This window comes from Oncorhynchus mykiss, chromosome 20 (genome assembly GCF_013265735.2).
Source record: "Oncorhynchus mykiss isolate Arlee chromosome 20, USDA_OmykA_1.1, whole genome shotgun sequence".
NCBI classification, from domain to species: Eukaryota; Metazoa; Chordata; class Actinopteri; order Salmoniformes; family Salmonidae; genus Oncorhynchus; species Oncorhynchus mykiss.
In genome coordinates, this window is record NC_048584.1 from 20,043,557 (window position 1) to 20,061,640 (window position 18,084).

Here is an 18,084-nt window from a genome sequence, read left to right on the forward strand (position 1 = left end):
TGTCCTCTTGCTCAGTTGTGCACCGGGGCCTCCCACTCCTCTTTCTATTCCTTGTTAGAGCCAGTTTGTGCTGTTCTGTGAAGGGAGTAGCACACATCGTTGTACCTTCATTTCACAGTACAAGAATAGACTGACGAGTTTCAGAAAAATGTCACTTGTTTCTGGCCATTTTGAGCCTGTTATCAAACCCACAAATGCTGACACTCCAGATACTCAACTAGTCTAAAGAAGGCCAGTTTTATTGCTTCTTTAATCAGAACAACAGTTTTCAGCTGTGCTAAAATAATTGCAAAATGTTTTTCTAATGATCAATTAGCCTTTTAAAATTATTAACTTGGATTAGCTAACACAAAGTGCCATTGGAACAGAGGAGTGATGGTTGCTGATAATGAGCCTCTGTAGATATTCCATTAAAAATCAGCCGTTTCCAGCTACAATAGTCATTTACAACATTAACAATGTCTACACTGTATTTCTGATCAATTTGATGTTATTTTAATGGACATTTTTTTTTATTTTCCTTCAAAAAGAAAGACATTTCTAAGTGACCCCAAACTTTTGAACAGTAGTGTATAATAATTTAAATAGAAAAACACAACGTTTTGAATCCAGCGTTGTTTTGTTTATCAGTTTATAAACCATAAGCCATGGAATTGGCACATCGAAAATCTCACTATTTTGCAACCTTTATTGCGCAGCTGTAATTTTTGGGGTCCTTAAATGGAACTGGTTAAAGATTTTTATTTGTATATATACTGCTGCTCTTTAATTAATTGCGACTTTTATTTATTTTTCTTATCCATTTTTCCTTTAAACTGCATTGTTGTTCAGGGATTCGTAAGCGTTTCACTGTATTCAGCGCATGTGACTAATACAATTTCACTTGATTTGATTTGTAAGGTGCCAGTCAAATGTTTTGGACACACATACTCATTCCAGGGTTTTCTACATTGTAGAATAATAGTGAAGACATCCAAATGATGAAATAACACATTTGGAATCATGTAGTAACCAAAAAAGTGTTAAACAAATCCAAATGTATTTTATATTTGAGATTCTTCAAAGTAGCCACCCTTTGCCTTGATGACAGCTTTGCACACTCTTGGCATTCTCTCAACCAGTTTCATGAGGTATATTTGTTTAACACTTTTTTGGTTCCTACATGATATGTGTCATTTCATAGTTTGTAACATGCTACGCAGCATGCTTTAGCATATCGCAAGCAGCAGGGCCAGAGAAATATATTTATTTACAGTGCCTTCGGAAAGAATTCAGACCTCTTGACTTTTTCCACATTTTGTTACGTTACAGCATATTCAAAAATGTATTAAATACATTTTTTTCTTCATCAATCTACACACCCCATCTACCCCATAATGACAAAGCGAAAACAGGTTTTTACACATTTTTGCAAATGTATAAAAAACACCAAACAGAAATACCTTTTATATACACTGGTCAAAAAAATAAAGGGAACACTAAAATAACACATCCTAGATCTGAATGAATGAAATATTCTTATTAAATACTTTTTTCTTTACATAGTTGAATGTGCTGACAACAAAATCACACAAAATTATCAAGGGAAATCAAATTTATCAACCCATGGAGGTCTGGATTTGGAGTCACACAAGTGACAAGTGGAAAACCACACTACAGGCTGATCCAACTTTGATGTAATGTCCTTAAAACAAGGCAAAATGAGGCTCAGTAGTGTGTGTGGCCTCCACGTGCCTGTATGACCTCCCTACAATGCCTGGGCATGCTCCTGATGAGGTGGCGGATGGTCTCCTGAGGGATCTCCTCCCAGACCTGGGCTAAAGCACCCGCCAACTCCTGGACAGTCTGTGGTGCAACGTGGCGTTGGTGGATGGAGCGAGACATGATGTCCCAGATGTGCTCAATTGGATTCAGGTCTGGGGAACGGGCGGGCCAGTCCATAGCATCAATGCCTTCCTCTTGCAGGAACTGCTGACAGACTCCAGCCACATGAGGTCTAGCATTGTCTTGCATTAGGAGGAACCCAGGGCCAACCGCACCAGCATATGGTCTCACAAGGGGTCTGAGGATCTCATCTCGGTACCTAATGGCAGTCAGGCTACCTCTGGCGAGCACGTCTCCTGATGTTCTGGCCTGTCTCCTGGTAGCACCTCCATGCTCTGGACACTACGCTGACAGACACAGCAAACCTTCTTGCCACAGCTCGCATTGATGTGCCATTCTGGATGAGCTGCACTACCTGAGCCACTTGTGTGGGTTGTAGACTCCGTATCATGCTACCACTAGAGTGAAAGCACTGCCAGCATTCAAAAGTGACCAAAACATCAAAAACATCAGCAATCTGGGGAGAAGGGTCTTGGTTAGGGAGGTGACCAAGAACCTGATGGTCACTGACAGAGCTCTAGAGTTCCTCTGTGGAGATAGGAGAACCTTCCAGAAGGACAACCATCTCTGCAGCACTCCAGCAATCAGGCCTTTATGGTAGAGTGACCAGACAGAAGCAACTCCTCAGTAAAAGGCACATGACAGCCTGCTTGGAGTTTTCCAAAAGCTACCTAAAGACTCTCAGACCATGAGAAACAAGATTCTCTGGTCTGATGAAACCAAGACTGAACTCTTTGGCCTGAATGCCAAGTGTCACGCCTGGAGGAAACCTGCTACCATCCCTAAGGTGAAGCATGGTGGTGGCAGCATCATGCTGTGGGGATGTTTTTCAGCAGCATGAGCTGGGAGACTAGTCAGGATCGAGGCAAAGATGAAGGGAGCAAAGATCCTTGATGAAAACCTGCTCCAGAGTGCTCAGGACCTCAGACTAGGGGCAAAGCTTCACCTTCCAACAGGACAACGACCCTAAGCAGACAGCCAAGACAACGCAGGAGTGGCTTTGGGACAAGTCTGAATGTTCTTGAGTGGCCCAGCTAGAGCCCGTACTTGAACCCGATCGAACATCTCTGGAGAGACCTGAAAATAGCTACAGGTGTGCCAGGCTTGTAGCGTCATACCCAAAAAGACTCGGCTATAATCGCTGCAAAAGGTGCTTCAACAAAGTACTAAGAAAAGGGTCTGAACATTTTATTTATAAAAAATGTTGGCCAGCTCTGGCCAGCGCTGACAATATTTTTTTATGCAGTGGTGTGTATTCATGGATGCCAAGGGAAGCCAGGCTTCCCCAAAACATATGACCAATAGAAATATTAAAATGATAAAATAATTGATCTTTCGTCTCTCTATTTTTTCCATCATTTTCAGCCAATTTGCAAGTGGCTGAATCTCACAAATTAGAGCGAGGAAATCATTTGTCCTCTGTCTCAGTATGAGTAGCCCATGTATCTGTCTGGACCAAAAGAGTATAACATGTTGCCGCTGTAGCATTTGATTGATTGATGCCAGCAAGAATTTGGCCTCTCTTGATAAAAAATGTATACAAAATAATTTGCCAATTAGCGCTGAGCTGAGCTCAACTGTGGGTTGTCCTGGTGCAGCAAAATGCCCCCCAAGGGAGGCTAGTTTGGATTTGGCTTCAGACCAATCAAATCACTCCCTAAGCAAAACATATTTTTCAGAAAAACATCTCTGTTTCTGGTCAGCTTGTGTTGATGTCCTGCAGTAGCTAATTTGCTAAATTGTCCCTTTTCTAATCTATGGATGAAGATGGGGATTTGACTTAATTCTCTGTACAGGCCAACGATTATGACGGCAATTCTGATCTAACGATACATTTATATGTTGCGCCACTGGCCTGAGATTATTGAAGTTCAATATGTAGCCTAGATGTAGCCTAGTAGGCTCACGTTAGCTAGCTAGCTAACTTAACTGGTTCATTGTTGTCCATGTGAGGAACTTCGTCTAGTAGCAAGCATTTTAGCTAGTTAGCCTCTGACAACAAAAACTACAAAGTCTACTGTATGACAGAGCCATAGGCCGTTTAGCCATTTACCGTGGACAGCCACAAGATATTTAGCAACATTGATTTGACTAAATTGTTTTTGGTATCTTTAAGTTTGTCTTCACTGTATTAAACTAAGCATGTATAACCTTGTTGATTTGTTTAAATGTTCAAGTTGAAATGGTGCTGGAATAGCGGAGGCAAGGGCTCCTGTTGTCTTTGTGCTGATTTGCGGTTCTAAATCAATAGCTGTTTAGTAAACTGTTCGAAAACTTGAACTTGCTTGACCATGCTGCAGGGGATATAACTGTTTGTTACATGCATTATTTGCTTCGCAGACTTCACCGGACAGATGCTACTCTCCAGTTTTGTGATGAAACAAACACAGGTGTAGTTGAATTTACTCCTCCACTGTGTGACTGTTGTCTTTTTGTCGTCACGGCCTTATTGTATATCACGAGGGTTATGGACAAATGTGTTATAGAGCAAACAACGCAATTATCACAACATAGGTTGTAATATGGCTTTTTTACTCGCTTGGCTTCCTCAGTGATTTTACCCACGCACCACTACTGTTTTTATGAGGACATTGACTAATCCAAATCAGCTCCTGAACGATAGTGTATTGAAATTAACAATCTAATTCGATCCTGCAAGTGCCGGCTGACAATATAGAGTCTGAGAACAGTATCATCTATCCTACAAGTGCCAGTAGTAAAGAGAGAGTGAGAAGGGTATCTATCCTGCAAGCGCCAACATAGAGTGTGTGAGAAGGGTTTCAAGCCTTATGTCACACCAATAGGGACTCACTGTGATTGTCTGGGCTATGTAGCTGCAGGTATTGGATGTCCTTGCTGTGTAGCTGGGTGTTGAGCTTCTGTAGCGAGTTGTCTCTCTGTCTCAGAGCAGACTCCAGATCCACGATATGCTCTGCGTGCTTCTCCACTAGACTGGTCTAGGATCAGATACAGAAACACAAACAGATGTCATTGACAACAATATTCTGAGAATTTGGGTAAAGCAAATACAGATCTGGAATCAGACTAGTGGAAAGGTGGGTATAAGACCAAAGGCTTATTAGTGTCCTGGTTAGTGTTTGATATATAGCATACATAATGGCAGGTCTAACATAGTTGAAATCTTAGACAATGTAAAGTAATTTTATAGGATCTCACATTTACTGTAAATTGTTCAGGGCTTGGCAGGCGATCTCTACAACCAACCTCTTTCGGACACTTGATCTAAAATCATTTGGAACACATGCAAAATGCTGAGACTGCAGTGTTGCTTTTCAATTTCAGATAAGATTTTCTTAGATTCGCTTTTTTTAAAGTAATCTTGGGCATCTCTGCTTCATTGGGCTTATAGTTGGCTCATAACCAGGTAGAACACAGGTTGGGGGTAGAACCATGGCCTCAATCATAAGAGACGCCCTACTGATATACTGTAGGGGTTTCTGAACAGCTACTTAAGGTTAAGTAAGGCTCTAGCCACCCTGTCGCCATTGTAGCTTAGAGCTCAATAAATTATAAATGTTCATAGAAAGTTTTAAGGTGAATATTTAAGATCATGATATGGATGTTAAAAAAACATTTTGGGAACATTTGGGAGCATGTTTTAGATTGAATGGATGGAGGGGGGGATGGAGGGATGGAGGGAGGAAGAACACGGATGGAATATTGGATGGATGGGAGGGTGGAGGGACGCAGGCATGGAGTTATGGGATGTCGGACCATTTTGTCCAGGTCTCTCTGGAGGTTGTTCTTCTCCATGTGGATCTTCTCATAGGCCTGGATCACATCCTCCAGCTGCTCCTGGAGCTCTTTCCTCTTCTGGAGCTGAGAGAGGGAGAGAGGGAAAGAGAGGTTGAGAACGAGAGAGACAGAAAGAGGGAAAGGGAGAGACAGGAAAAAAGGTCCAGTCACCAGGACCATAAATACAAATTCCATCTAGACACTGATGCCCTAGAGCACACAAAAAACGATACATACCTTGGCCTAAACATCAGCGCCACAGGTAACTTCCACAAAGCTGTGAACGAGCTGAGAGACAAGGCAAGAAGGGACTTCTATGCCATCAAAAGGAACATAACATTGGAAATGCCAATTACGATCTGGCTAAAAAGACTTTAATCAGTTCTAGAACCCATTGCCCTTTACGGTCTGGGGTCCGCTCACCAACTAAGAACTCACAAAATGGGACAAACACCAAATTGAGACTCTGCATGCAGAATTTGGCAAAAAAAATTATCAGTTTACAACGTAAAACACCAAATAATGCATGCAGAGCCGATACCCGCTAATGATCAAAATCCAGAAAAGAGCCATTAAATTCTACAACCACCCAAAAGGAAGCGATTCCCAAACCTTCCATAACAAAGCCATCACCTACAGAGAGATGAACCTGGAGAAGAGTCCCCAAAGTAATCTGGTCCTGGGGCACTGTTCACAAACACAAACATACCCCACAGAGCCTAAGGACAGCAACACAATTAGACGCAACCAAATAATGAGAAAACAAAAGATAATTACTTGACACATTGGAAAGAATTAACAAAGAATTAAGGAAATAATTAAGAATTGAAAACAGAGCAAACTAGAATGCTATTTGGCCCTAAACAGAGAGTACACAATGGCAGAATACCTGACCACTGTGACTGACCCACTGTGACTGACACAAACTTAAGGACAGCTTTGATTATGTACAGACTTGGCTCTCAAGACAAGACAGGCTGTCATGCCCTGACCTTAGAGATCCTTTTTATGTCTCTATTTGGTTTGGTCAGGGTGTGATTTGGGGTGGGTATTCTATGTTCTATTATTTTTATTTCTATGTTTTGGCCGGGTAGGGTTCTCAATCAGGGACAGCTGTCTATCGTTGTCTCTGATTGAGATCCATACTTAGGTAGCCCTTTTTCCCACCTGTCTTTGTGGGAAGTTGACTTTTGTTTATGGTACATAGCCTGTAGCTTCACAATTGTTTTGTTGTTTTGTGGAAGTGGACCACGCTGCACCTTGGTCCACTTCCTTCAACAACCGTGACACAGGCTATGTGCACACTACCCACAAAATGAGGTGGAAACTGAGCTGCACTTCCTAACCTGCCAAATGTATGACCATCTTAGAGACACACATTTCCCTCAGAATACACAGATCCACAAAGTATTTGAAAACAAACCCAACTTTGATGAACTCCCATATTTACTGTGTGAAATACCACAGTGTGCCATCACAGCAGTAAGATTTGTGACCTGTTGCCACAAGAAAAGGGCAACCAGGGAAGAACAAACACCATTGTAAATACAACCAATATTTAAGTTTATTTATTTTCCTTTTGTACTTTAACTATTTGCACATCGTCACAACACTGTATATGACATTTGAAATGTCTTTATTCTTTTGGCATTTCTGTGAGTGTAATGCTTACTGTTAATTTTTATTGTTTATTTCACTTTTGTTTGTCATCTATTTCACTTGCTTTGGCAATGTTAACATATGTTTCCCATGCCAATAAAGCCCTTGAATTGAATTGACAGAGAAAGAAAGTAAGACGAGGAATTAAATGATCGAAGAGCCAGTCCCAATTTCCTGTTTTCATTCATTTCACTGCTGGAACATCTTTTTAGAAGCAAAATATATAAACTTGTTCTATTATAGTTAGTTTTTTTTCATCTAATGCTTCTCTCAGTCTAAAGCCTGAAAAAATAATCCATAGTGATTCTCATGCAGGACACAAATAACTTCAGACAGTGCCTGTGTCTCCCAGACAGTCTAGACAACCATTACATGTATTTCCATTCCAGCAATTACTTGTAATATTGACAAGAAAATTTGCAACAATAGTATCTTGATGACTTTCACACCCACAGATCAAGGCTCGTATTTATAAAGCATCTCAGAGTAGAATCAGGCCCCTGCTGTCCATATAATCATTTATTATTATTATCTAAAAGGCCAACCTGTCCCCCATATCAGCACCCCTACTCTGAGACTCTTTATGAACATGGGCCCTGTCTGATATCAAAGTCATGGACACTCAATACTGTAAATTATATCCAGTAATTTAAGTGGGAGACATGGTGGACAAATGGATAGATGACTGAGGAAGAAAACAAATGACTAAGATGGAAATGAATGAGGGTTTGGGGGCCACTGGGGGAAACGCTGACAAAGAGAGGGAAAGAGGGAGAGAGAATGAAAGGGGATGAGTAGAGGACCAGAGAGAATGAGGGAGTGAGAGAAAGAGAGAGACAAAGTCACAAAAAAAGAGAGGGAAAGAGAGAAAGCAACTTAAGCAACTGAGAGATATGACGTGCAAGATGCTTGAGCAGTGCAGAATTCAGCAGAAGCGTGTCTATGGTAACACATTGAAATCACGGCCAAGGTGAGTGAGGCAGTCAACATCGTGACTAAGAGCCAGGCAGTCAACATCGTGACTAAGAGCCAGGCAGTCAACATCGTGACTAAGAGCCAGGCAGTCAACATCGTGACAAAGAGGAGTGGAGACAGATTACACGTGAAGCAGACTCGCTCGCTACCCTCCTGGCTGTGTGGATAGAAAACGTGGTTTGCTAGGTGGAAGCCACTGTTTCAGGTTGGCAGGGGAAGCAAATATTGCCTTGACTGTGTATGGGGCTTGCTCATTGAGGCGTGACACTAACAATCTTTATAAAGGCCTTTGTCGAAGCGCTCTGACCTTGTGTGTTCAAGGGACAAAGCGCATCCCTTGAACATGTTCCCATAAACCTCTTCCTCCCCCTCGCTCTTTTTTAATCACGGCTTCGTATTCTTCTTTCACACCACTCCCCCTCTCCTCACCTCTCCTCTCCTGCCTCTCCTTCCTCCCTCTCAACAATACACAAAGTGATATATAAATTGTTCAGGGAAGAATAGAGTAGTTCTTTCATTTTATAGCTAGCTATAGCAATGTTTACACTGTGTACTTGCTAACAGAGGTACGTTTTTCACAGTACTCACCATCCTATGATTTTACATGCCACAGGAAGAAAATTATAGATACTGCGCATTGTGGGTGGGATTAAATGAAGCCCCAGGTGTTTTCTCACTCTCACCTCGTGGGTGAGGGTGCTGACTTTCTGCTGCAGGTTGCCGTTCTCTGACTGCAGTAGAGTTGTCTCCTTGGACTCAAAGCTGCAGTAGGAGTTCCTGTCCTCCCCAAACTCACTGATCATAGGGAACTGGAGAGAGAGAGAGAGAGGAGCATAACATTATTTATAATTCGTACGATGCAGGTCTTGTCATGTAACTTTTTTCCCCACACATTCTCCATACATAACAGTATACAATAATCTTTCAATCTTGTTAGACATTACTCATATAACTCCTATATTGTTTGAGAAATACAGAGAAAAACAGCGCACCGAGCAACAGCATAGAGTGAGTTGAGCATCTGTTTACTTGGGGAAACTCATGGTCCAAACACACCAGGACAGTCGTGAAGAGGGCACGACAATGCCTATTCCCCCTCAAGAGACTGAAAAGATTTGGCATGGATCCTCAGATCCTCAAAAAGGTATACAGCTGCACCATCGAGAGCATCACTGCCTGGTATGGCAACTGCTCGGCCTCTGACTGCAAGGCGCTACAGAGGGTAGTGCGAACGGCCCAGTAGATCACTGAGGCCAAGCTTCCTGCCATCCAGGACCTCTATACCAGGCGGTGTCAGAAGAATGCCCTAAATATTGTCATAGACTCCAGCCATCCTAGTCTTACCGCAAGTGGTACCAGAGTGCCAAGTCCGGGTCCAAAAGGTTTCTTAACAGCTTCTACCCTCAAGCCATAAGACTGCTGAACAGCTAATCAAATGGCTACCCGGACTATTTGCATTGACCCCCTCCACACACTTTTTTTTCTTCTTCTTCTTCTTTTTTCTCATTATTATTATAGATTTTTGGGGGTATAAATATTTACGCTGCTGCTACTTGCTGTTTATTAACTATGCATAGTCACTTTACCCCTACCTACATTTACATATTACCTAAATTACCTAGACTAACCTGTACCCCCGCACATTGACTTGGTACCGGCCTCGTTATTGTTATTTTATTGTTACTTGAATGTTTTTTTTTACATTCATCTATTTAGTAAATATTTTCTTAACTATAGTTTCTTAAAGCTGCATTGTTGGTTAATTAAGGGCTTGTAAAGTAAGCATTTCATGGTAAGTGTAAAAACGGCCAGCTCATCTCCTTTCCAAGACCCCAACTTTCTTTTGGTTTTCCTATTAGCCAATCAGTTCTTCACTGCAGATGCCAGACTGTGCCTTTTTATTTTTTTATTTTTTTCCGGGACTTAGCATTATGCCCGATCAGGTAGGGCCTCAGGCAGTCTGTAGTGTCCATTCTGATAACCAACCTGATTAGCTTGCGTACTCCCGCTAGCATTAGCATTATCATTGTCATCCAGAATGCATGACTATTTAGCATGCTTGTTAGCAATTAGCATTTGTTAGCATTTGTCTGTGGTGCTAGGCTATTTTTGGTTGGAGATAGATCATGCTTATTATGTTTTATAATGTTTAGATATTTCTATATTGCTCTATTGTTCTTTGTGCATCCACCATGTGTTTGGGTTCACATAGCCTATTTAGTTGTTGACATGCAAGTAGGCATATTTTTCCATACTGTGCTATAGCCTAAGTTCTCCTCTTTTCTTTACAGAACCACAATTAAAATCGAATCAAATTTTATTTTTTTTCTAATCAAAATTCAACGTAAATAGTCCGGGTGGCCATTTGATTAGTTTAGTTGTTCAGCAGTCTTATGGCTTGGGGGTAGAAGCTGTTAAAGAGCCTTTTGTTCCTAGACTTGGCGCTCCTGTACCGCTAGCCGCACGGTAGCAGAGAGAACAGTCTATGTATGACTAGGATGGCTGGAGTCTTTGACAATTTTTGGGACTTTCCTCTGACACCGCCTAACGTACGCTAACCCCATTCTGTACTTGTGCGCAACCGCGACATTCAAACGAGTCTGCAAAGAAAACTAATGGGACTGTAGCGACTGTTTAGACATCAAAATCTGAGGTGTGAACTATGTTTCTATTCAAGTGTTGATTGACATGGTAATGGCTCTATAGTATCGGAGAAAAGTTGAAAAAACTGACCCCTCCGACGCTGTACATTACACCGTGACGTGCCATGGCGTATAAAGCAACTAATTCGGTCTTACAGCCTCTTTCCACTAGGTGTAGCACTTCTCTCACCGTTTAAAAACAAGAATGGGACAGGGACAGGGTAAGGGGGAATACCTAGTCATTTTTTGCATCATCACTGCAAGCTATCATGACTCTCAAAAGCCGCTGTTTACTTCTGAAGATCACTTTAGCACCGCCCTAAAAATCTGATTCAAATTCGACACAAACCTTCAAATAGGTATGTAATGACACATTATATAAACTCTTTATAGTGTTTTATTTGCATTTTAGAGACGATAAGGTGATAAGTTGGACAGATTGAGTGAAAAAAGCCGTTCCCCCACACGGCCGACCGGCATGGCCGATTAATTAGGGCTGATTTCAAGTTTTCATAACAATTGGTAATCTGCATTTTTGGACGCCGATTATGGCCGATTACATTGCATTCCATGAGGAAACTGCATGGCAGGCTGACTAGCTTTTACGCGAGTGCAGCAAGCAGCCAAGGCAAGTTGCTAGCTAGCATTAAACTTATCTTATAAAAAACAATCAATAATAACATAATCACTAGTTAACTACATATAGTTGATGATATTACTAGGTTAACTAGCTTGTCCTGCATTGCACATAATCAATGCAGTGCCTGTTACTTTATCATCGAATCACAGCCTACTTCACCAAACGGGTGATGATTTAACAAAGGCACATTCACGAAAAGAGCACAATCGCTGCACGAATGTACCTAACCATAAACAACTTTTGCTTTTCTTAAAATCAATACACATAAGTATATATTTTTTAAACCTGCATATTTAGTTAAAATAAATTCAGGGTCAGGGTATATGCAACAGTTTGGGCCGCCCGGCTCGTTGCGAACTAATTTGACAGAATGTTCCATAATTATGACATAACATTGAAGGTTGTGCAATGTAACAGATATATTTAGACTTAGGATTTCCAACCGTTTGATAAAATACGTAACTGTTCCGTATTTCAATGAAAGAATAAATGTTTTGTTTTCGAAATGATAGTTTCTGGATTTTACCATATTAATGACCAAAGGCTCGTATTTCTGTGTTTGTTGTATTATAATTAAGTCTATGATTTGATATTTGATAGAGCAGTCTGACTGAGCGGTGGTAGGCAGCAGCAGGCTTGTAAGCATTCATTCAAACTTTACTGCGTTTGCCAGAAGCTCTTAGCATTGCTTGATCACAGCGCTGTTTATGAATTCAAACCAATCAACTCCTGAGATTAGGCTGGCAATACTAAAGTGCCTATTAAAACATCCAATAGTCAAAGGTATATGAAATACAAATGGTATAGAGAGAAATTGTCTGAGTCATAATTCCTATAATAACTGCAACCTAATATTTCTTTACTGGGAATATTGAAGAACTGTGAATATTGAACCACCAGCTTTCATATGTTCTGAGCAAGGAACTTAAACGTTAGCTATTTTACATGGCACATTTTGCACTTTTACTTTCTTCTCTAACACTGTTTTTGCATTATTTAAACCAAATTGAGCATGTTTCATTATTTATTTCAGACTACATAGATTTTATTTATGTATTATATTAAGTTAAAATAAGTGTTCATTGTTGTAGTTGTCATTATTTAAAATATATATATGTATATAAAAATTGACCGATTAATCGGTATCAGCTGTTTTTGGTCATCCAATAATCGGTTTCGGTATCGGCATTGAAAAATCATAATCGGTCGACCTCTAGTTTGGACCATGAGAGTTTGTTGGTGATGTGGACACCAAGGAACTTGAAACTCTCGACCCACTCCACTTCAGTCCCATCGATGTTAATAGGGGCCTGTTCTGCCCTCCTTTTCCTACAGTCCAAGATCAGCTCAATTTGTCTTGCTCCCATTTTGAGTGAGAGGTTGTTGTCCTGGCACCACACTACCAGGACTCTGATCTCCTTCCTATAGACTGTCTCATCATTGTCGGTGATCAGGCCTACCACTTGTGTCGTCAGCAAACTTAATGATGGTGTTGGAGTCGTGCTTGATCATGCAGTCGTGGGTGAACAGGGAGTACAGGAGGGGACTAAGCACGTACCCCTGAGAGGCCCCAGTGTTGAGGATCAGCGTGGCAGATGTGTTGCTGCCTACCCTTACCACCTGGGGGCGGCCCTTCAGGAAGTCCAGGATCCAGTTGCAGAGGGAGGTGTTTAGTCCCAGGGTCCTTAGCTTAGTGATGAGCTCTGTGGGTACTGAGGTGTTGAATGCCGAGCTGCAGCCAATGAACAGCACTCTCACATAGGTGTTCCTTTTGTCCCGGTGGGAAAGGGCAGTGTGGAGCAGTGATTTAAAAAAGTACCCAGTAAAATCCTACTTGTGTAAGAGTCCAAAAGTAATTGGTTTTAAATATACTTAAGTATCAAAATTAAATGTAATTGCAAAAAATATACTTAAGTATCATAAGTAAAAGTAAATGTATAAATAATTTCAAATTCCTGTATATTAAGCAAGCCAGACAGCACGATTTTCTTGTTTTTTAAATTTACGGATAGCCAGGGGCACACTCCAACACTCAGACATAATTTACAGTCAAAGCATTTGCGTTTAGTGAGTCTGCCAGATCAGATGCAGTAGGGATGACCTACTGAATTATGTGCGTGAATTAGACAATTTTCCTGTCCTACTAAACATTCAAAATGTAACAAGTACTTTCGGGTGTCAGGTAAAATGTATGGAGTAGAAATTACATTGTTCTTTAGAATGTAATGGAGCAAAAGTTCAAATTGTCAAAAATATAAAGCACAGATCCCTCCCAAAACTACTTAAGTAGTACTTTAAAGTATTTTTACTTAAGTACTTTACACCACTTACACCACTGGAGTGCGATTGAGATGGCGTTGTCTGTGGATCTGCCAAGGCGGCAATCGAACCGGAGCGGGTTCAGGGCCTCCGTGAGCCATGACCAGCCCCCCAAAGCATCTCATGGCTACCGATGTGAGCGGGGCGGTAATCATTTAGGCAGGTTACCTTGGCTTTCTTGGGCCATGGCGGTCTACTTGAAACATGCAGGCATTACAGACTCCGCCAGGGAGAGGTTGAAAATGTCAAGGGTACAGGTCGGAGAGCAGTGAACTGTGGTTCACCCAGGATGGCGTGTAACCCCAAGAGCACACCCTTGGATTATGATGGTAATGTCTGTCTGACACTCTTGGCCACAAGAGAAAAGAGTGTAGGATGAACCAGACTTACCTGAAGATTACATGAATCAATGCACCAATTTCCTTTCAAAAGAACAGAAAGAATCCTGGATCAAGACAAATGAAAGATGTTGGAAGTGTGGACGCAAACACCAAGCAGCTCAGTGTACTCTCAAGGCTGTGCAAGAAGTGCGAGAAGACGTGTCTTTAGAGATTGTCCATGAGGTCAACACTAGCCCGACTGCTACAAAGAACGCTAGCAGGAATGCTATGAAGACCGCCAGCACAAAGGCGCCAACAGAGAGCATTTGCCTGGTGAGCTCCACTGCAGGCGCTCTACGTTGATTGACTTTCCGGCAGCAGCAAGGTGCTGCTAAAGATGAGTCGAGTCATCTTGCAGAGCGGCCACAAGTCACTTGACACGTACGCCCTGTTGCACTATACTTCTACACGAAACAGCAGAGCAGCTAGCCCTCCAAGGCAATCAAGAGGACTTGGCACCTTGTACGGTGCGTCAAGATGTCAATCAACCATGGAGCTTCTGTGTCATTCTCTGTGGACCCTGTTACTCAACCAAACAGGTCCTTTGACATCCACAGAGCCTTCACAGCTGAAGAGTTGCGCCTTGCACCGCATACTATCCCCGTCAAAGCCCTTCAGAAAAGATATCGGCACCTCAAAGCCCTACCCCTTCAACCACTAGATCAGGTGCAGCCGTTACTGCTCATCAGATCAGACTATCCCCATCTAATCACTCCGGCAGAGCCAGTGCATTTGGGTCCCCCTGGCGGACCTGCCGCCATCAAGACTCGGATTGACCCTTCAAGGCCCTTCAAAGTTCCTGCAGCAAAGTCTTGCTCCACAACAGTGCCTTCATACATCCCTTATCTCTCCATCTTCAGAGCTCTTCAGGCATGTAGAGAAGCTCTGACAGTTGGATACGCTGCAGTACAGGAGTGAGAAGCTCGTCACACCGTCCAGACAAGATGGAGAAGTTGACGGGGTTCAAAGGCACTCCACTTCTCCCTTAGAAGCTCCGAAGGAGGCAGTACTGGCTCATCTGCGAGGGACAGAGAAACATCTGTCCAAGGATCCAGACAAACCAGCAGTGTACAACGCAGAGGTTCACAAGCTGGTGGAGTCTGGCCACGTTAAGAAAGTATCTCCAGTAGCAGTCGAAGAGTACCAACGTTGGTACATTCCCCATCATATGGTCCATCACAATAGGAAAAACAGAGTCATTTTCAACTGTTCCTTCAACTACAGGGGCAAAGCTTGAACAAACAAATATTTCCCGGAACTACCGTGGGAGCTACTCTGCTTGGAGTCCTTCTCCGTTTCTGGGAACACTCTGTGGCCATCAGCAGTGACATAAAGGGGATGTTCCATCAAGTCCGCCTGCTACCCGAAGACCAACCCCTTCTCCGGTTTTTGTGGCGAGATCTAAACCATGATGATTAACCTGATGTCTATGAGTGGCAGGTTCTTCCCTTTGGGGTGACATGTAGCCCCTGCTGCACCATGTTTGCCCTTCAGAAGCATGTGTTCGACCACAGTGAGCCCGTAGAAGATGTGCGCTTTTCTGTAGAACTCTGTTTCTATGTAGACAACTGTCTACAAAGCCTCCTCTCTGCAGATGAACCCAAGAAACTGGTGGACAAGCTGAAGCACCTTCTTGCTGAGGGAGGATTCGATCTATGCCAGTGGGCCAGCAAACTTCCAGCAGTCATCGAACACCTACCTCAAGGGTACAGGTCGGAGAGCAGTGAACTGTGGTTCACCCAGGATGGTGTGGAACCCCAAGAGCAGATCCTTGGATTATGATGGTAATGTCTGTCTGACACTCTTCGCTACAAGCAAGGTCACATGGAGAAAGTTGAACCCACCATGCGTAACATTTATCAGATCCTTGCCAGCCAGTACAATCCACTTAGCCTCATTGTCCCATACACCACACAGGCCAAGGTTGTGGTCCAGAGGCTCTGGACCAAGAAAAGAGTGTAGGATGACCCAGGATGACCTTCAGGATGACCTGAAGATCTTCTCCAAGCGTGGCTTATTTGTGAGAAAAAACTTCCACAGCTGTTTCAGGTCACACTACCAAGGTGTTACATCAGCCCCGACATGGATCTCCCAACGAGCAAAAGAAGTGTTCAAGTCTTCAATGATGCCTCAGAACGTGCATACGGTGCCATCGCGTACCTCTGTACTGAAGACACCAATGGACAGATCCAAGTGGTATTCCTTGCAGCAAGATCAAGAGTGGCCCTGAAATGACAACAGTCGATGCCAAGACTCGAGCGCTGCGCTGCACTCACTGGTGCCCAGCTGGCCGTGGTCATCAGAAAATAACTCACCCTGGAAATCCATGCGGTCACGTACTGGTCCGATTCTACAACAGTCTTAACCTGGCTCCAGTCACACTCCTGCAGGTACAAAGTATTTTTAGGCACAAGAGTCGCAGAAATACAGGAGCTCACGGACCCCCAGGCCTGGCATTGCGTGGACACAGAGAGAAATCCGGATGACGATATCACACGCGGCAAGATGCTGTCTCAGCTTTCAGAACACAACCGTTGGAGTCAAGGTCCTCCATTCCTGTGGCAGGTCCAGTCATCCTGCCGAGAAGACCAAGTACTTCCTGACAAAGCAAAGGAGCTGCGGAAGCCTACCTTCTGTGGACTCCTGTCAGGAGGACTTCACGTTGTCTCTCTCTGATGTTGCCCAGTTAAACACTTTCCATGAGCTCGTGGAAGCCACAGTGCAGTTGCTACACGGGGCGGCCAGTAGTGCAGACAGCCCTTCAGTCGATGATTTCAAGCAAGCAGAACTCGAAGTACTCAGACATGCTCAGTCTGAGAGCTTTCCAGAAGACCTCTCCCTACTAGAGGCAGGGAAGCCAATCCCTCCGAGCAGCCATCTGGTGAAGCTGGCGTATGACAATGACACCAGACTGATTCCATGTTAGAGATTGCCTTTGGAGGTTGTTCTGGACCCAGGTCATCCACTCACCAGGTTGTAGATCAAGAAATATGATGAGCAGCTGAGGCCGGGACCAGAGAAGGTGTTTTCGCTGTTTTCAGCTTGGCTGCACCGGATGCGGGATGTGGCAATGGCCAGCCAGATGTGCCTAGGATGGTTGACCTGCCTCCCACATTTGATTCTACAGGCGTGGACTGCTTTGGACCATATACAGTGCCTTGCGAAAGTATTCGGCCCCTTTGAACTTTGCGACCTTTTGCCACATTTCAGGCTTCAAACATAAAGATATAAAACTGTATTTTTTTGTGAAGAATCAACAACAAGTGGGACACAATCATGAAGTGGAACGACATTTATTGGATATTTCAAACTTTTTTAACAAATCAAAAACTGAAAAATTGGGCGTACAAAACTATTCAGCCCCTTTACTTTCAGTGCAGCAAACTCTCTCCAGAAGTTCAGTGAGGATCTCTGAATGATCCACTGTTGACCTAAATGACTAATGATGATAAATACAATCCACCTGTGTGTAATCAAGTATAAATGCACCTGCACTGTGATAGTCTCAGAGGTCCGTTAAAAGCGCAGAGAGCATCATGAAGAACAAGGAACACACCAGGCAGGTCCGAGATACTGTTGTGAAGAAGTGTAAAGCCGGATTTGGATACAAAAAGATTTCCCAAGCTTTAAACATCCCAAGGAGCACTGTGCAAGCGATAATATTGAAATGGAAGGAGTATCAGACCACTGCAAATCTACCAAGACCTGGCCGTCCCTCTAAACTTTCAGCTCATACAAGGAGAAGACTGATCAGAGATGCAGCCAAGAGGCCCATGATCACTCTGGATGAACTGCAGAGATCTACAGCTGAGGTGGGAGACTCTGTCCA

The 18,084-nt window shown here is 43.0% G+C and overlaps 1 protein-coding gene across 1 annotated transcript in view; it reads right to left on the reverse strand.

Moving 5' to 3' along the window:
- LOC110499121 (TANK-binding kinase 1-binding protein 1) overlaps positions 1-18,084 on the reverse strand; it is a 113,515-nt gene that overhangs the window by 30,484 nt on the left and 64,947 nt on the right. Inside the window, exons 3-5 of the mRNA XM_021576042.2 lie at positions 8,958-9,083; positions 5,620-5,724; positions 4,697-4,841 (exon numbers count right to left, since the gene is read on the reverse strand). Of these exons, the coding sequence (XP_021431717.2) occupies positions 4,697-4,841; positions 5,620-5,724; positions 8,958-9,083 (376 nt within the window). The remainder of the gene's footprint in view (positions 1-4,696; positions 4,842-5,619; positions 5,725-8,957; positions 9,084-18,084) is intronic.